This window comes from Pristiophorus japonicus, chromosome 1 (genome assembly GCF_044704955.1).
Source record: "Pristiophorus japonicus isolate sPriJap1 chromosome 1, sPriJap1.hap1, whole genome shotgun sequence".
NCBI classification, from domain to species: Eukaryota; Metazoa; Chordata; class Chondrichthyes; family Pristiophoridae; genus Pristiophorus; species Pristiophorus japonicus.
The window spans coordinates 522,775,582-522,796,183 of record NC_091977.1 but is presented as its reverse complement, the minus strand read 5'-3'; the positions used below and the strand labels follow the sequence as shown (position 1 = coordinate 522,796,183).

At 41.4% G+C, this 20,602-nt stretch overlaps 1 protein-coding gene across 3 annotated transcripts in view; it reads left to right on the top strand.

Moving 5' to 3' along the window:
• ldlrad4a (low density lipoprotein receptor class A domain containing 4a) overlaps positions 1-20,307 on the top strand; it is a 440,909-nt gene extending 420,602 nt beyond the window's left edge. For all 3 annotated transcript variants that reach the window (XM_070896472.1, XM_070896482.1, XM_070896491.1), the window contains 2 exons: positions 10,168-10,221; positions 14,203-20,307. In XM_070896472.1, coding sequence (XP_070752573.1) covers positions 10,168-10,221; positions 14,203-14,730 — 582 coding nt within the window. In that variant the 3' untranslated portion in view covers positions 14,731-20,307. The remainder of the gene's footprint in view (positions 1-10,167; positions 10,222-14,202) is intronic.
• The last annotated feature ends 295 nt before the right edge of the window (positions 20,308-20,602 follow it).

Sequence of the window (20,602 nt, the reverse complement as noted above, 5' to 3'; positions counted from 1 at the left end):
GGCAGTTCAGAGAAGGTTCACTAGGTTGATTCCGGGGATGAGGGGGTTGACTTATGAGGAAAGGTTGGGCCTCTACTCAATGGAATTCAGAAGAATGAGAGGTGATCTTATCGAAACGTATAAGATTATGAGGGGTCTTGACAAGGTGGATGCAGAGAGGATGTTTCCACTGATGGGGGAGACTAGAATTTAGAATAAGGGGCCGCCCATTTAAAACAGAGATGAGGAGAAATTTATTCTCTGAGGGTTGTAAATGTGTGGAATTTGCTATCTCAGAGAGCTGTGGAAGCTGGGACATTGAATAAATTTAAGACAGAAATAAACAGTTTCTTAAACAATGAGGAGATAAGGGGTTATGGGGAGCGGGCGGGGAAGTGGAGCTGAGCATGATCTTATTGAATGGCGGAGCAGGCTCGAGGAGATGTATGGCCTACTCCCGTTCCTATTTCTTATGTTATTATTAATTTTCTAACCATTTCTCCAGTCAACCCGACGACATACTGTGCCATTTTTCAAGGGTTTGTTCAGTTCAATGTAATTCTGTTAAAACCGTAATATTGGCCCTATATATTGTACACTTTGAGACAGTTATTTTCAATAGTCACATTTTTTGTATGTGAAAATTGTGTACATGAATTTTTTTTTATTGTTTGGCCTAATTTAGTTTTGTTACATTCCAATTCCAAATTTCACTTATAAAGAATGTATTGTTCAGAACACAGAAATATTGCTGTAATCTTTCTGTACAGCACAGAATTATTGCAGTACTTGGTATAGTTCTTATGGCTATTTTCATTTCATGCCCTTGGAGGATAGAGTATATATTTGCTTCTCAAAATGATGCTGGACCATTCCTGAACTATTGCTGGTGTAAATTTTTGTTCCAAAAGTTTACATCCAACTAATGAGCATTTTATTGGTAAAACTGAAGTAAAAATGTCCAAGAAATAGGGGCTTGCCTTAAATACAGTCTTTTGATTTATATTGTTGCAATGACCAGCCTAATTGAGGAAAGGGTTGACACTGGAATTTAAACGCAAACTTCAGTGTGTCTTTATTTTATAGGATGCGTCTATTTGTACTACCAAAATGGCTGCCTTGTCTGATTGTCTCTCAAATATAAATTGCTGATTGGTCCCCTTCGAGGATAAGCCACATCCTGAAGTACCTCTGTAATGTGTAATTGGAACCACCCTGCGCAAGTGTTGACTGACTTTCCAATTTGTAAATTGATCCATTTTGACTTCCGAAGCCACAGAGGTTAGATCTCCCAAAAAGCCACCAAGTTCCAGCTGAAGTCCCTTACCCCAGCGCAAGTGCATCCCTCCCCCAGTCAGTCCTTTACACCAGCGCAAGTGCTGCCCCCCCCCCCCCAACCCCCAGCCGAAGTCCCATACATCTCCCCCAATCGGTCCCTTACTGCGCAAGTGCTGCCTCCCCCAGCCGAAGTATCTTACAAACCCCTCCGCCCGGCCATAAATGGGGCATTGTGTGCGGATTGTTAACAGGTTTATTGGTTATGAAGTGAATAATGAGTCATGATTTCTGGATTTCAACCACTCCACAATGTCCCTTTTAACCAGTCTCTCTCTCTTCCCTCTCTCCCTCCCTCCCCACCAAGCTCTCTTTCTTCTCCCTCCCCCTCCCTCTCCCCCCCGGCTCTCTCTTCCCTCCCCCGCCGCCCAGGCTCTCTCTCCTTTTGGTCTGACAGATGTCAGTTAAGAATGGTGCTTTCCCTTTTAGTTTGAGTTATGTATTTTGTGTATCCAGGGTAGTTGCCACTACATTAACTGGCATTTAATTTGGTAACTGCCTTGTGTTTATTGAAGTATTCAAAATGTTCTAGTTATCGATGAACTATTATTCATCCTTGATTATCCACCACAATGGAGCTTGGGAGGAATATGGTGGCACCAGTAGCACATTTTAGGCCAGATTTCTTGATTCCAGCAGGTGGTGTTAGGAACATAGGAACAGGAGTAGGCCATTCATCCCCTCGAGTTGTTATCATTCGGTGCACAAGGTCCTTTAAGATGGCTGATACATTGCCTGTTGCAGCCATAGCCGGGGCAGAATAACGGAGATGGGTAGAAGAAAAAAATTGCTACCACCCCGAATCCCAGTGTTGTTCCAACAAACTCAAAATTTCTCATATCATCAAGAATGTAGATAATGAGAGCATGAATAATTGAAGTTGTATTGCACTGTTAACCTTTTTAAACTGCTGTGGTTTTATGGCAAAGTATTTAAAATAAATTTGTGTTTCCAATCTATTCATTCTTTTACATAGAAGAAATATTTCATGACCTAACAAATCCCTTTGGACAATTGCCATTTAATGTTTGACATTTTGTTTCCACGCTTTAGCGTTAAACCTTACTGCAGGAGGTTGATTTTGTTAATGCTTTTGATTCTCTGTTAACAAATTATAGACCTGTTAATCTAACATCTGTTGTGGGGAAGTTATTGGAATCTATAATAAAGGACATAATAACTGAGCACTTAGAGTAATTTGAATTGATTAGAGAGAGTCAACATGGATTTGTAAAGGATAGGTCCTGTCTAAAAAACTTAATTGAATTTTTTGAGGAAGTAACTGAAGTAGTAGACAGGGAAATGTCTATGGATGTAGTTTAGAACATAAGAAATAGGAGTAAGAGCAGGCCATTCGACCTCAAGCCTCCTCCACCATTCAATAAGATCATGGCTGATCTACCTCAACTCCATCTTCCTGCACTATCCCTATATCCCTTGATTCCTTATGACATAGGTGGAATTAGGAATGAGGTTCTGCTGAGAGAATTTGAAGAGCCTCAGGCGGAATTCTAAACATTCACAGCCCTCTGAGTGAAGAAATTTCTCTTCATCTCAGTCCTCAATCGCCGACCCCTTATCCTGAGATTGTAAGCCCTAGTTCTAGACTCCCCAGCCAGGGGAAACATCCTCCCAGCATCTACCCTGTCAAGCCCCTTAAGAATGTTATGTTTCAATGAGATCACCTCTTAATCTTCCAAACTCTAGGGAATATAGGCATGGTCTACTCAATCTCTCCTCATAGGTAATCCCAGGAATCAATCTAGTCATCCTTTACTGAATTCTAAAATCTTCCCAACTCCTCAGGTTTACTACTTTGTTTTGGCAACGTTATAAGCCACTTCCTTTAATATAATTCTACCTTTAACTTCTCTTGTTAGCCACAGTTGGACCGCTTTCTGCGTGGGAATTTTATTCCTTAAGGGAATGTATATTCGTTCTGAATTATTTCTTTAAATGTTTGCCATTGCTTATCTATCGTCATATCTTTAATCTAATTTCCCAATCTACCTTAGCCAACTCGCCTCTCATACCTACATAGTTTGCATTGTTCAGATTTAAGATCCTAGTTTGGGGTTAATGAAATCAGTCTCAAACTCCATATAAAATTCTATCATCTTATGGTCACTCTTCATTTGTGGTTCCTTTACTACAAGGCTATTAATTAACCTGGTCTCATTTCACAATACTACATCTAAAATAGCCTGTTCCCTGGTTGGTTCCTTGACATACTGATCTAGAAAACCATCTTGAATGCATTCCATGAACTCATTCTCTGCACTATTACTGCATATTTGGTTTGCCCAGTCTACATGAAGATTAGATAACTCTATTACCCTTGTTAACTGCACCTCTAATTTCCTGATTTATACTGTGCCCAACACGACAACGGCTTAGAGGACCTCTAAGCTACTCCCCACCAGTGGTTTCTGTCCCTAGTTCTTAGCTCCACCCAAAGTGATCCTATATCTCAATTTTCTGAGCTAAATCCTTTCTCTACTGTCTTTATCCCACCCTTTATTATCAGGGCTACCCCCCCCCCCCCCAAACTCCTTTTTCACTTTGCCTATATCTTCTAAAAGTCAAGTCGCTGGAATATTTAGTTCCCAACCTTTGTCACTCTCCAACCACGTCTCCATAATGGCTATTAGCTCAAACCCGTTTATTTCTAACTCTACTATTAATTCATTATTTTTGTTGTGAATACTTCGCACATTTAGATGTAGTGCATTTAGCTTGAACTATTTTCTATATTTTCCTGATGTCACCTTAGTCTCTAATGCCGTTACCTTTGTTAGGTTCTCTGTCCCTTCCTGACCCCCTCTGCTCATTTTTACCCAAATCGCTACTCTGCTCTACAGCCATGACATTTCTCTTACTGCTTTTCGATTTACCCTTTCCTGAATCCTCCCACCCCCTGCCCCCCCTTCATTAGTTTAAAACCCATGTACTGCCCGAGTTATTCAATTCTTCAGGACACTGGAGCCTGTGCCAATGGAACAGCTCCATCTTTCCCGAGAACTGGTGCCAGTGCCCCATGAATCAAAACCCCTGCCTCTCACAACACTCTTTTAACCTTCTAACCTGCTTGTCCCTATGCCTATTTGCACATGGCTTGGACAACAATCCAGAGATTATTATCTGTGAGGGTCTGTGTTTTAATTTGGACCCTAGCTCTTCAAATTCTCTCAGCAGAATCTCATTCCTAGTTCCACCTATGTCATTGGTTCCTATGTGGACCACGACAACTGCCCCCCGCACCCCACTCCCAGTTCTTCTTCAGTCGCGAGGCGATGTCCTTAACCCTGGCACCAGGCAAGCAATGCAACCTGCTGTCAAAGATTCCTTGGCGAGTTGCTGCAGTGCATCTTGTAGATGGTACACACTGCAGCCAAGGTGCGCCGATGGTGGAGGGAGTGAATGTTTAAGGTGGTGGATGGGGTGCCAATCAAGCGGGCTGCTTTGTCCTGGATGGTGTTGAGCTTCTTGAGTGTTGTTGGAACTGCACTCATACTGGCAAGTGGAGAGTATTCCATTACACTCGACTTGTGCCTTGTAGATGATAGAAAAGCTTTGGGGGGGTTGGGAGGTGAGACACTCGACGCAGAATACCTAGCCTCTGACCTGCTCTTGCAGCCTGTGGCTGGTCCAGTTAAATTTCTGGTCAATGGTGAACCCCCACCCCCGGGATGTTGATGGTGGACGATTCGACAATGATAATGACATTGCATGGCAAGGGGGGAGGGTGGTTAGACTCTATTGTTGGTGATGGTCATTGTCTGGCACTTGTGTTGCTTGCCACTTATCAGCCCAAGCCTGGATATTGGTGGGCATAGTAAGTAGTGTAGACGGGTGCATAAAATTACAAAGAGATATTGATAGATTAAGTGAGTGGGCAAAACTGTGGCAGATGGATTTCAATGTAGGGAAGTGAGATCATTTATTTTGAACCAAAAAAAGGATAGATGTGAGTATTTTTTAGAAATAGAGGTGCAATGAGATTCAGGGGTCCATGTACAAAGATCACTAAAATGTAGCAGTCAGATTCCAAAAATAATCAAAAATGCTAATAGAATGTTAGCCTTTATATTTGGAGTGCGGCATATAAAGGTGAGGAAGTTTTGTTCCAGCTATACAAAGCCCTGGTTAGACCACATCTGGAGTACAGTGTACCGCACCTTAGAAAATATATATTGGCCTTGTGCAGTGCAGTGCAAATTTACCAGAATGTTACCAGGGCTCCAAGGGTTAGATTATGAGGAGAGATTACATAAACTAGGTTTATATTCCCTGGAAATTAGAAGAGTAAGGGGTGATTTACATAATAAGAACATAAGAACGTAAGAATTAGGAACAGGAGTAAGCCATCTAGCCCCTCGAGTCTGCTCCGCCATTCAGCAAGATCATGGCTGATCTGGTGGACTCAGCTCCACTTATCCGCCCGCTCCCCATAACCCTTAATTCCCTTATTGGTTAAAAATCTATCTATCTGTGACTTGAAAACATTCAATGAGCTAGCCTCAACTGCTTCCTTGGGCAGAGAATTCCAGATTCACAACCCTCTGGGAGAAGAAATTCCTTCTCAACTCGGTTTTAAATTGGCTCCCCCATATTTTGAGGCTGTGCCCCCTAGTTCCAACCAGTGGAAACAACCTCTCTGCCTCTATCTTGTCTATCCCTTTCATTATTTTAAATGTTTCTATAAGATCACCCCGCATCCTTCTGAACTCCAACGAGTAAAGACCCAGTCTTCTCAATCTATCATCATAAGGTAACCCCCTCATCTCCGGAATCAGCCTAGTGAATCGTCTCTGTATCCCCTCCAAAGCTAGTATATCCTTCCTTAAGTAAGGTGACCAAAACTGCACGCAGTACTCCAGGTGCGGCCTCACCAATACCCTGTACAGTTGCAGCAGGACCTCCCTGCTTTTGTACTCCATCCCTCTCGCAATGAAGGCCAACATTCCATTCCTGATTACCTGCTGCACCTACAAACTAATTTTTTGGGATAAGAGTTTCATGCACAATGACCCCCAGGTCCCTCTGCACCGCAGCATGTTGTAATTTCTCCCCATTCAAATAATATTCCCTTTTACTGTTTTTTTTCCCAAGGTGGATGACCTCACATTTTCCGACATTGTATTCCATCAGCCAAACCTTAGCCCACTCGCTTAACCTATCTAAATCTCTTTGCAGCCTCTCTGTGTCCGCTACACAACCTGCTTTCCCACTAATCTTTGTGTCATCTGCAAATTTTGTTGCACTACACTCTGTCCCCTCTTCCAGGTCTTCTATGTATATTGTAAACAGTTGTGGTCCCAGCACCGATCCATGTGGCACACCACTAACCACCAATTTCCAACCGGAAAAGGACCCATTTATCCCGACTCTCTGCTTTCTGTTCGCCAGCCAATTCTCTATCCATGCTAATACATTTACTCTGACTCCGCGTACCTTTATCTTCTGCAGTAACCTTTTGTGTGGCACCTTATCGAATGCCTTTTGGAAATCTAAATACACCACATCCATCGGTACACCTCTATCCACCATGCTCGTTATATCCTCAAAGAATTTCAGTAAATTAGTTACACATGATTTCCCCTTCATGAATCCATGTTGCGTCTGCTTGATTGCACTATTCCTATCTAGATGCCCCGCTATTTCTTCCTTAATGATAGTTTCAAGCATTTTCCCCGCTACAGATGTTAAACTAACCGGCCTATAGTTACCTGCCTTTTGTCTACCCCCTTTTTTAAACAGAGGTGTTACATTAGCTGCTTTCCAATCCGATGGTACCTCCCCAGAGTCCAGAGAATTTTGGTAATTATAACGAATGCATCTGCTATAACTTCCGCTATCTCTTTTAATACCCTGGGATGCATTTCATCAGGACCAGGGGACTTGTCTACCTTGAGTCCCATTAGCCTGTCCAGCACTACCCCCCTAATGATAGTGATTGTCTCAAGGTCCTCCCTTCCCACATTCCCGTGACCAGCAATTTTTGGCATGGTTTTTGTGTCTTCTACTGTGAAGACCGAAGCAAAATAATTGTTTAAGGTCTCAGCCATTTCCACATTTCCCATTATTAAATCCCCCTTCTCATCTTTTAAGGGACCAACATTTACTTGAGTCACTCTTCTCCGTTTTATATATCGGTAAAAGCTTTTACTATCTATTTTTATGTTTTGCGCAAGTTTACTTTCGTAATCTATCTTTCCTTTCTTTATTGCTTTCTTAGTCATTCTTTGCTGTCGTTTAAAATTTTCCCAATCTTCTAGTTTCCCACTAACCTTGGCCACCTTATTGGTTTTTAATTTGATACTCTCCTTTATTTCCTTGGTTATCCACGGCTGGTTATCCCTTCTCTTACCGCCCTTCTTTTTCACTGGAATATATTTTTGTTTTGATTGAGGATTTTGGATTTTGAAAGAAATTGATTGGATAGATGTAATATCTCCAAGTGTGCATATAACACTAAGCTGGGTGGCGGTGTAAGCTGCGAGGAGGATGCTCGGAGGCTGCAGGATGACTTGGACAACTTAAGTGATTGGGAAAATGCATGGCAGATGCAGTATAATGTGGATAAGTGTGAGGTTACCCACTTTGGTGGCAAAAACAGGAAGGCAGATAATTATCTCAATGGTGACAGATTAGTAAAAGGGGAGGTGCAACGAGACCTGAGTGTCATGGTACATCAGTCATTCAAAGTAGGCATGCAGGTACAGCAGACGGTGAAGAAATCAAATGGCATGCTGGCCTTCATAGCGAGGGGATTTGAGTATAGGAGCAGGGAGGTCTTACTGCAGCTGTACAGGGCCTTGGTGAGACCACACCTTTAGTATTGTGTGCAGTTTTGGTCTCCTAATCTGAGGACGGGCATTCTTGCTATAGAGGGAGTGCAGCGAAGGTTCACCAGACAGATTCCCGGGATGGCAGGACTGACATATGAAGAAAGACTGGATCAACTAGGCTTATATTCACTGGAATTTAGATGAATGAGAGGGGATCTCATAGAAACATATAAAATTCTGACGGGACTGGACAGGTTAGATGCAGGAAGAATGTTCCCGATGTTGGGGAAGTCCAGAACCAGGGGTCACAGTCTAAGGATAAGGGGTATGCCATTTAGGACCGAGATGAGGAGAAACTTCTTTACTCAGAGAATTGTGAACCTGTGGAATTCTCTACCACAGAAAGTTGTTGAGGCCAGTTTGTTCGATATATTCAAAAGGGAGTTAGATGTGGCTCTTACGGCTAAAGGGATCAAGGGGTATGGAGAGAAAGCAGGAATGGGGTACTGAAGTTGCATGATCAACCATGATCATATTAAATGGTGGTGCAGGCTCGAAGGGCCAAATAGCCTACTCCTGCACCTACTTTCTATGTTTCTAGATAGAGAGTTTTTTCCCACTGGTGGTGGAGTCTCAGATAAGGGGACATAACCTTAAAATCAGAGTAGGCCATTCAAGAGATAAATTAGGAAGCACTTCTTCATGCAAAGGGTGGTAAAGTGTGGAACTCTCTTCCATAAAAAGCAGTAGAGGCGAGCTCAATTAATAATTTTAAGTCGGAGATCGATCAATTTTTACTAGCCAAGTGTATTAAAGATATTTGGAACCAAGGCGGGTGGATGGAGTTAGGATACAGATCCATCATGATCTCATTAAATGGTGGAACAGGTTTGAGGGGCTGAATGGCCTATGAATTACCAAAACTTGGAGCCCTGGTAACATTTTGGTGAATTTGTGCTGCGCTCCATCCAAGGTCAGTGTATCTTTTCTAAGGTGTAGTGGCCAGAACTGGTACACCGTACTCCAGATGTGGTCTAATCAGGGGTTTGTTGTTAAACCTGGAAATATAACATGGAAGTTGTGCTTAAAAATAACTGATAAAATGCTGTGTGTGTACCTCTGTTTAAAAAAAAATGAGAATACTGTTTGTTTTGTTTCACCTCTAATGTAAATGGGATAATATGGTGCATATATATTAATGACATTTAAACAATTTCATTTTCGAAAAGCACACAAGGACTTGGTGCTAAAATGCCATGACCACCTGTATTGGTCTAATGATGCCGACTGACCCATGATGGCCTATATAGGGGATGAAATTTGATGAACCTTTAAATCCATATCCAAAACATAAAAAGAAAATGGTTTGAGATTTTTTTTTTAAATTGGCACAGTCAAAGTTGATCTGTTAACTTTTAAATGAAAACTCGGGCAGTTACAACCTCCCTACATAATTATAACAGGAAAAGTAAATTCAATCCAGGAGTTAGTTATGTTCTAATTAGCTAAACAAGAGACACTGGTGTATTAAACACTATCCTATCAACAGGCAATGATCTATGGGATGTGGGCCTCACTGGCAAGGCCAGCATTTATTACCCAGCCCTAATTGCCCTTGAGAAGATGGTGGTGAGCCACCTTCTTAAATCGCTGCAGTCCGTGTGGTGAGGGTACTCCCAGCGCTGTTTGGGAGGGAGTTCCAGCGACGATGAAGGAACGGCCGATATATTTCCAAGTCAGGATGGTGTGTGACTTGGAGGGGAACTTGGAGATGGTGGTGTTCCCATGCACCTGCTGTCCTTGTCCTTCAAGGTGGTAGAGGTCACGGGTTTGGAAGGTGATGCTGAAGAAGCCTTGGCAAGTTGCTGCAGTACATTCATTACATCATCCCGTTTACCAACTACAACTGGTATTGGACTAACTTGTTTAATGTTAGAGTTGAGTGTATTGGTTATAACCAAATATAATGCTAGTTATACTGCTTTTTGTTTTGTACATGTTGTTTTGGTGAACTGTTAATCAGCAGTGTACTATTTATTTAACGATTGCTTCTTTTCAATAGGAAGGGTGCCTGTGCCCATCAGATAGCACAGTATCTCGTCACGGTGCTTCAGAGGTATGGTCCAACTATATGTTCCAGAACATAAAGTTGTATTTCAATACTATGAAACAGTTCTTTATATTGTCTGAAATGTGCAAACCATTAGAAAATGGAAGGGTAGTGATGCTGTTTAAATATGATCATACAAAATATACCAGCAAAGGTGGGCTGACCACCTGTTCCCCAATCCAAACCTAGATGTACAAACCTCAACCTGTTTGTACTTAAATGAATGGCTCCTTCCATTTTCAATGTTTGCAAGCACGGCATTTTCTGCCCAATTCTCATTTATTATTGCTACGATTGCTAAATGGCCCGGGGTGGGGGGGGTTAGGTAATTCGAAGTCCTACATCTCAGTGGTTCTCACGCTGGTGTCCGCAGACCCCTGGGGGCCCATAGAGACTTTCCAGGGGGTCCACAAAATAATGTGATGCTATTCGTTGCTCGAACTTCTCCTGATTCAATTGAATGGGATTATCTTGGACATTAATGTGGGCAAGTTGAAACCGCTACTGGGTCGAATCGAGCTGAAATCCCGTTACCACGGCAGCACCGACTTAGGTGCCGGAAAGTTCTGGAAAGGTTGGGTGGTTGAGAAAGCGGGGCTGTTGGAGTCCCGGGGTCCGTCAAGTTGCCCGGCTGTTGTTTTTTGGGGGGAGTTAAGCGGAGAGTCCAGGTTCACGAGTCACTGGCTACGGACAGGATACGGGCTGGCAATGCGAGGACTTGCTCCTGATCCGCTGGGAACGCCCTGACCACAAAAAGAGCAAGTTTGTTTGATGTGGATGTCAGTGGACGGGTGTGAAGCAGACGATTCCAATCACTCGAGCAGCTGTATATTTGGGAGGTTTCTTTTTCGTCTCGAGTTCTTTTTAATTTCACTTTTTTAGCTCTTTCGCATTGAATTACAATTGAGGCTTTTGCTCATTTCAAATTATATTTAAAGAAAGGTTTGTAATTAAAATTCGTAAATGAGCAGCAGTTTTTAGACGTTACTTAAAATTAGATGCGCTTATTTGTACTGCAAAAATGGCCCCCATGCTCCACCCTTTGTCTATGATTGTTCCCCCTGGAGAATAAGCCATACCCTGAAGTTTCATGAACGTGTAACTGGAACCGCCAATCCCAAGGTCTCACTGACTTTGCAAATTGTAACTCGATCCACTTTGACTTCCTGAAGCGACAGAGGACAGAGCTCCCCAGAAGACAGCAAGGGCCAGCCAAGTACATCCCTGCCCCAGCCAAAGTGCCTTACCAAAGTGCAAGTGCATGCCTCACATAGCCAAAGTGCCTTACCCCAGTCCAAGTGCATGCCTCCCCCAGCCAAAGTGCCATACCCCCAGCGCAAGTGCACCCCCCCCCTCCCCATAGATGGGGCATTGTGTACAGGTTGTTAACAGGTTTATTGGGAATGAAGTGAATAGTGACTTCTGGATATCATCCAATCCACCCGTGTCTCTCTACCCCCACCCATGTCTCTCCCCCCCCCACCCCAGTCTCTCTCTCCCCCCCCTCCCAGCCTCTCTCTCCCCCCCTCCCAGCCTCTCTCTCTCCCCCCTCCCAGCCTCTCTCTCTCTCCCCTCCCAGCCTCTCTCTCTCCCCTCCCAACCTCTCTCTTTCTCCCCTCCCAGCCTCTCTCTTTCTCCTCTCCCAGCCTCTCTCTCTCCCCCCTCCCAGCCTCTCTCTCTCCCCTTGCCTCTCTCTCTCTCTCTCCCCTCCCAGCCTCTCTCTCTCCCCCTCCCAGCCTCTCTCTCTCCCCTTGCCTCTCTCTCTCCCCCCTCCCAGCCTCTCTCTCTCCCCCCTCCCAGCCTCTCTCTCTCCCCTTGCCTCTCTCTCCCCCCTCCCAACCTCTCTCTCTCTTCCCCCTCAGCCTCTCTCTCTCCCCCCCAGCCTCTCTCTCTCTCCCTCCCAGCATCTCTTCCACCCCCTCGGCCCCCTGCCGCTTCTCTGCCGGCCGCTGCTCTCGGCCCCCCGCCCGCCGAGATCAGGTCAGCAATCGCAAGCCTCAGGTCCTGCTTCTCGGCACCATGTGGAGGGAATGATTCGGGGCCGGGGGTGGGTGGAGCTTGACAGACGCGGTGTGGGGGTGGGGGACTTGACAAACGTAAGTCTGTCAAAAAAAAATGCAGTACAAATAGTTACATTGTTAAAATTAATAACAAATAGGAAAGTGAACAGCAGGTACAGGTTTAAATAAATTGAGGGAGTGCAGCGAAGGTTCACCAGACTGATTCCCGGGATGGCGGGACTGACCTATCAAGAAAGACTGGATCAACTGGGCTTGTATTCACTGGAGTTCAGAAGAATGAGAGGGGACCTCATAGAAACATATAAAATTCTGACGGGGTTAGACAGGTTAGATGCAGGAAGAATGTTCCCAATGTTGGGGAAGTCCAGAACCAGGGGTCACAGTCTAAGGATAAGGGGTAAGCCATTTAGGACCGAGATGCGGAGGAACTTCTTCACCCAGAGAGTGGTGAACCTGTGGAATTCTCTACCACAGAAAGTTGTTGAGGCCAATTCACTAAATATATTCAAAAAGGAGTTAGATGAGGTCCTTACTGCTAGGGGGATCAAGGGGTATGGCGAGAAAGCAGGAATGGGGTACTGAAGTTGAATGTTCAGCCATGAACTCATTGAATGGCGGTGCAGGCTAGAAGGGCCGAATGGCCTACTCCTGCACCTATTTTCTATGTTTCTATGTTTCTATCACACCTCGGATAGATTCTGCAGTGAGAAGCGGGCACACCCATCTCACTAGTATCTGTAAGTAAATAGCTGTTTTCCTAAAAGCGTTATTAAAACTCTCTTTACATGCAACACCTTCATATTATGAGTATTATATAGTTAATATTTAGATGGAAGGTCCGTGATTACTAATCCAATTGAAAAGGGGTCCTTCAACCAAAAAGGTTTGAGAACCACTGCTTCATCTTATCCAGTATCCATGCCTCACTGATGTCAAATTCCTCTGGTATACTGGATGTACAAAAAAAATAGAAAGCAAGCTAATATTACCCTCTTTAATGAACAATTCTACAATATTTCAAAACTTTTATCTTCAGCTTCACTGCTACTTTCATCTTTTCTAATTTTAACTACCTTTTTATTCTGGTACTGGAAAAATGTTTCAAATATTATGCTATATCTCATCTCTTGGCCTCTTTCAAAACACCATAATCTATTTTAACCTTCTTTAAGATTATTCTACTCCTCCCAGTGTTCCCCATTACATGTTTCCCTTTTGGGGTTGTGTCGGTTGCTTTTTCCTTCTTATTCCCATTTCTATTGCTCATTTTATCCATTTGAGGAGCTGCTTGATTAGCTTACACATTTTCCTTGGGGAACTACTTATCTTTTATATTCAATGTTAGTTTTAAAAGTGTTCAGCGTTTTTCTACTGGTATCTTTTAAAGTATGTAACAGTTAGTTTATTTTAGTTCATCCTCACTGCTTTAAAGATTGTCTGTTTTAAAATTGCCCCTGCTCTTACTGCAGGATCGTCTTTAACTTTGGGTGCTGTGATGTTACAGATATTGATCTGGGACTAGTATCTGTTTAGTGCAGGGTGGAACTGGCAAATCCAAATTGCACTGCTGGCTGCAGCGCCTGGCTTTTAATGTTAGGAGAGTACTCGCTGATACCAGCTACACCTGGTGAGAACCCCAAAAATAATCGAATTCAGATGGCCAATTTGACTCCCAAATTATAGGGTCACTTTTGTATTGACTCACTTTTAAATACAAATGCCGTTATCACAATGGTGTTAGTCTAACTGGTGGTCTTAAACATACTATAGTCACTAGTACACATAGACTTAATATTCATTCTTATAAAGATCAAAGATACATTAGAATGTAAACTTCCATTACAAAGTTACATTCCTGAGGTCTGCCTTTTAAAATGTTTATTTTTATGTCATTTAAAATTACAGTAATCACTTTTTATCTTAGTACAAATATAATCCTAAGATGCTTCCTTTTTTTTGCTTTCAGTTGATGTATACTCCAAGATCAAGGGACAGATTTTCAGCCCCATCGTTCATGCAGAGGGAACGCTTTAGCCGCTTCCAACCCACGTACCCCTACATGCAACATGAGATCGACCTTCCTCCCACCATTTCTCTGTCAGACGGAGAGGAACCTCCTCCATATCAGGGGCTGTGCACATTGCAACTTCGAGATCCAGAACAGCAAATGGAGCTCAACCGTGAGTCCGTCAGGGCTCCGCCCAACAGAACCATCTTCGATAGTGACTTGATCGATGTCTCCATGTACAATGGAGGACCGCGCCCACCAAGCAGCAATTCGGGCATAAGTGCAACCAATGGGAGGATGGAAGGACCACCGCCCACTTACAGCGAGGTCATGGGTCACTACCCAGGGTCAGCTTTTTTCCATCACCAGCACAACACGCCTCCTTCAACACACGGGGGCAGTGGACAGCATTTTCAGCAGAACAGTGAAGACAGTACAATTGTCCCATTCAGAGGAAAGGACTCGCACACAGGAAAAATAGTTTGACTGGCTCTGTGGCTGCTTGAACTGAAACTGGTGTGGCATCACTGGGCTGCACTCCTGTGGCACAAGATGTTATTTAGTGCAAATTGGTACAGTTTAGTAAAAACCAAACACAAAGTTCTGTTTGTTTTCTTTGAGGGAGTGCATGATATGTTGATTCTAACAATATAACTTCCACTTTGGCAAACTAGCAGCGTTTGGCAAACCGTTTTTTATCTGGATTATTTAATTTTAAAGATACTTAACACAGAAATTCTGCTGTTGGCTTGTAGATTTTTTTGTAGCAACTGAATTGCCTGAGATGGAAGCTTAAGGTGTTTACTGATAACTACGTTTTTGGCCAGTTTTGTAATATTTTCCCAAAAAAATTGAAATTCCTTTTGAGTGCCAAGACAAAAAGGTGGAAGAGAAAATGCAATGATTTAACTTGTTTGTGAAAAATTGAAATGTTGCACTATTTTCTTGTTTGAGAAAAGGGGAATTGCTTTAAGGGGAAATTTAATCTATCTTTGTTGTCTTCACGCCTGTGGAACTGAGTAGAATTTCTAAGGATGCGGGGGACTAGCGTTTTCAGTGCACGAAGGTTGAAAAGAATTCTGGTTCCAGCCTAATGCCTATTTACACAGGAAATAGAAAATACAGGGACACAAAACGTTAACTGTCATTGCAATAACTATTAGGAACACCAATATGATGAGAATTTCCATCTTGAAGTCCACTGGGCGGATGGTAGTTTAAAGCTCAATGACTCCAAGTCTATATGTTTAGAATATTTTCAATTGCTCAAAGATATCAGCATATTAGCACATGCTTAACCTTAGTCTCCCAATACATTGTAATTAGTTCAAAGGCGTTACATGAAGTGGAGTATGTAAGGCATCACAATAAGGTCTTCATTCTCGAGTAACAGTTTCGACAATTGCAAATGTGCAGTAACTCTTTGTTTTATTGTACTGTCTGCAGAAAGAACTTGACTGTTTAGACTTAGAAAGCTTATGTTCAATTCCCGAAGTGAAACGTAGATTATAGATTAGTTCTAGTTCTGTCTTGATATGCAGTGACTAAGGCTCACGTTACATTTACACATGGATCTATCGATAGCTTTTTTTCTTAAAATACAACTTAATGTAAAATAGTTCTAAACAAGTCGTCATACGTTTAAGCTGTTTACTGCCTGTTGCTTTTGTAAATTTTCAAATGTTTACCCCACACATTTTGGTCAAAAATCTGAGGTTCAGCATGTGCAAGATACTTCAACAAAAGCAAAAGTCCTTCCATATGAATTTTGACTAACGTTTTCAATGTGTTCATTTATTTGTTTCTGTGTATTTATAGAAATTAGAATGAAATATTGCCAGGGATAGGCACTGAGTCTCCAAGAGTGACCTAAAAGTACAGTCTGTGCTGACTGCATTCCTCATTACAAACCGTTAACTTGTGTTTCATTCCTTGTGTTTCCAAGCTACTTTTTGAAGTGACCTGTAAACCGAATACACAGTCGACTTTCCTTGGCCCTCCGCAGTTATAGTTAAAAATGCAAAAAATGCAAAATCGGCTGCGGTTTACCAAATTTCTGCATTATTTGTCACCTCTGAGGTTTTGCCTTTGTGTACTTTTACAGCCCGTGGAAAACATACAATGAAACTTTTCACGCTAAAAACATTTTTGAGGCTGTTCTGTTTTAAGAAAATGAAGAAAGAATATTCATGTGACTAAGTCCCGAGATACATGGCAGTGAGCAACATGCATTCAACAGGTAATGCTTGTATATTTCACTACTGTGGGGCTACAGATTATTATCTGATACATGACATTGCAGTGAGAGCGGGAAGATATTAATCTTGGGTTGTATAGTGGTAAAAATGAGCACTGTTTAAATAATAACGCACCAGTTCTTTTTACAAATGACTAAAATATTTTTTTCCCTGCTTCATTGTGGTAATAAAAATGGGCAGAAATAATTAGCAGGTGGTGGTCAAAAGTCTGGAAAAGTCGTGTAGTTCCATTATCATAACTTACAGCTCATGCAGAATATGATGTAACATTATCAGTTATTTGGCACAGCCATCTTACATGGCAGCTCACGAGTAGCAAAGTTGAGAGTGAATTATTTTGAGTATTTTCTTAATAATGAAGTGCAGTTTTGCACCAATAAACATTGTGTTTTGTTCGTATCACGATTGTAAAATGTTTTGTCCCTTCCCGTGACACCACGGCTGCCTCCTTTTTACTCCCGTGCAGGAGCTATAATGTGGGAAGCACAGGTTTAGAGTTCTCCACACACAGTGCAGTGTTGTGCTTTGAAAAAGGGCCTTAAATGGACCCAAATGTCAGTACTAATGATGGTCATTGTGCAGTGAGCACCATCATAATGGGCTAAACATGCATTAGACATGCAGTTGTCATGGTATATCCAATCTCTTGTCATTTTTTAGTGAATTCTCTATTAGTAACAAAAAGGGGAAGCTTTACAGATGACTTAAATGTTGTGGCAGTTTTTCAATCAATAAAAGAGCATTAATGTGAGACTCGCTATAACTGAAGTAGATAGCTGCTGTGGATTTGAATGGAGAATGGTTAAAACTGAGCAGCAAGTCATCCAACTAACTTGTCCACTGTTTCCTAGACTTGCCTTTTTGTGTCCTTTTTAATGTTTATACCACAGGTACTATTGATTAATAATGTATCTTCTTCAGAGAGCACATTCTTCGTAGACTAATGTGAACATTTATAATTCACCGGTCAAACATGTTAGATAAGAGAAGTTGACAGACAAATTTTGCAATGTTTAGATTAGCTTTAGGTCTGTTTTCTCAAGGGCTATGAAGGATCCTTTTAGAATCTTGCCTCCTACCTTAGCCTTTTCCCATCGCATATAGCCTCAAGCTAGGAATGGCGCGAGGTAGGAACTAACCCTCAGACAATATGTACCTTTTTAGACATGCTAGAATAAAAGAAACACCTTAACACTTAATGAATCTTCGCTGTTGCAGATGTATGTTTTTCAAAACCAGGCAATATTGCACTTTTGCTAATTTAAAAAAAAATGTTTCATAAATGACCTTTCCTTATGCCTTGCTAGTATGCTGTATGATTCTTGAATGGAAGATAAACAAGATTCTTGAATGGAAGATAAACAAATCTTAGTCACTATGTTTCTTTGATTCTGAAGCGTTCCTTTTTTTTGTGTGGTAAGGTGTATGATTTCCGAAGACTGCCAGAGCTAACTTGTTCAGTGGTGCTGCTGCTGCTGCTCCTACCGCTGCTGCTTCTATTGCTGCTATTGCTTTCGATAATTTGTATGTCGGCTTATAATAATCATATGGTATGTCATAAGACAGTTGGTGCGTGAAGAAGCCTCTTTATGCTTTCTGTGTCAGCTGTGGTAGAAACTGATCTATATATATTTTTGAGGAGGTTTGCATGTTACTAGTCTGTGAGCAGATAAGGTGCCTCATTTTCAGGTTTGAGCAGATATAGGAATCCCCTTGCACTCTGAGCTCCCACCTTTGTTGTGCCTCACTTAAATATGGTGCTTCTTTTGTTGTCTGTCTCTTTTATGTTTATTTGTAAGGTGCTGTATATAACTTGAATATATTATGCACATATCCTACCCAATGGGTAGAAAAAAAGACATTGTTAATAATGTATGATAATGTATAAATGACATAAATTTTAACACAGTGGCATAGATGAATGCCTACCATGTGCTTTGTCCTTTTTGTAAACAAAAGTTTGCAAAGTAATACATAAAGAAAAAAAATCTACTTACTTTATTTTCCTAAAAATGATTATCCTGTAATGCTACGGTAAAAAGCTGAAAATGCCGAGTTTGACGATTGCCTCCTTGTTTGAGGGTTGTTGGTCGGTTTGTATGTAACAGAATTCTCAGTTGTAAATGTAACTTTGCAGTGAAGAAGACTTGCTCAGTCAGCATTTAAAAATGCAACAGAATATTCACAATTTCTTTTGCCTGTCATTCAGCTGTTACCCAGTTGGACCAGTATTAGTTTAAAGAAAGGAAGACCTGCATTTATAAAGTCTGTCTTTTTTTCTTTATTAGTATAATTCTTTAAAAAAGTTTAATATGTAGCTTTGGTTACTCTGAGGGGGAAAAAAAATGAAGATCCTACAGATTTTTCAAAAATATAAAAACATTTAGGAAAAAAGCAACTTGTCCAAAATAATAAAAATAATTGGAATTAGATAAATTCTCAAAACTACTTCAACATTACCAATCAGGTCCTTCACTTTCTGACCCATTAAAAAAAAACAATATAGAACAATGCCTATGTTCTGAGACATGCAGTTTGGAGGGAGGGGGGAACAGAAATGACAAGTGTCAAGTTGGCGGGACGTCGGGCCACCTGCTGCCGACCATGAGCATCCAAATCCCCGCAAAGGGGGCATTTTCATTTCTTCATCGGGACTTCCGAGGAACACTGCACAACACAACACAGTAACAATGACATCCTCTGTTCAAGCCAGAGTCAAAACACCAACATGATCACGATAGGGAATTTAAAAGTTAATTGAGTAAATTATTTGTATTCAGTTTTGGCTCAGTCCTAGCCAACCTCAAAGTGATGAGGTTAGGGTTGGGGGGGATAAATCATGACTCCTCCCGATCCCTAATTGGCTCTAGGGGAGGGGGCAAACAGCACTGACCCATCCAAAGGAGTAACCTAGTATGTAATTTTGGTAATTCACAACGTTGCCACTTAAAATTTGAAGCAAATTGCAGTTGGGAGCATATACAATTTAAAAGGATGATCTCAAATATAGGAATTTTAATTTGCTGCTGTTAAGCAATTTATAATAATTGACACTAGAATCCCTGCCATCTCCGTTAATGATAACATGAATAAAATCATACTAAATATAGTTAGCTTATCTGGTGTCATAATAAACTGCAAATACAGTTTCTCTCAGATCTGTTAGCATTTTTTAAATTTATAAGTATCTTGTAGACAATATAAAACAAGTTTTCATTTAGAGGGTTTTTTAACATAGCGATGCTGCACACATCAGGATCTACAAATACAGATGCCAGCTTTCTAGCTGCTAGTTTTTTTGCCAGGCTTTATTCCTGCTTTGTTGCGTCAGCCACAGGACATTTAACTGTAGCTTTCAAACCATCATATGCCCATATTTTGTTAACTTTAGTTACCAAAACAAATGATTGTGTACAGCAATATCAGAAATAGTTGATGTTCCTTGCGTTTAAAGTTCTGTTATCACAAGATGATGCTGGCAGAAATGTTAACTGTACAATGTGACTGTTGTACAATTAATAGACATCCATGTGACCTGTAATCGCAAAATTTGCTTTTATGGAATTTTTTAACACCGTATTTGCTTATTTCCATGATAACACTGTTATCTACAAAAAATTGAAACTGTTGTGTATTTGCCTCTTTTAATTAAGCAATGGTGATGTCATAGTTTATAGACCCATGGTCTGGTATTGCAATACTTTACAGAAGATGTTGCTAAGTGCTGTTGTAGTCAAAAATATTTTATGCTTGTACTTGGCTGTGGTCAGACCATAGCGAAAATCATTAAAAAAATTGAAATAAACACTGGCTTCCTCCTTTTCATTATTTTGGTATTGTTTTCAAATGAAGTTCAAAAGCATTAATCTACCTCTTGATCTGTCCTAATATCATGTGGCTCGGTGTCAAATTTTGTTTGGGACATTTTATTACCTTAAAGGTGCCATATAACTACTTATATTTATATAGCACCTTTAACGTAATAAAAACATCCAAGGTGCTTCACAGGAATGTTATAAAAAAAAAACTATTTGACAATGAGCCATAAGGAGATGTTAGGGTAGATGACCAAAAGCTTGGTCGAAGAGGTAGGTTTTAAG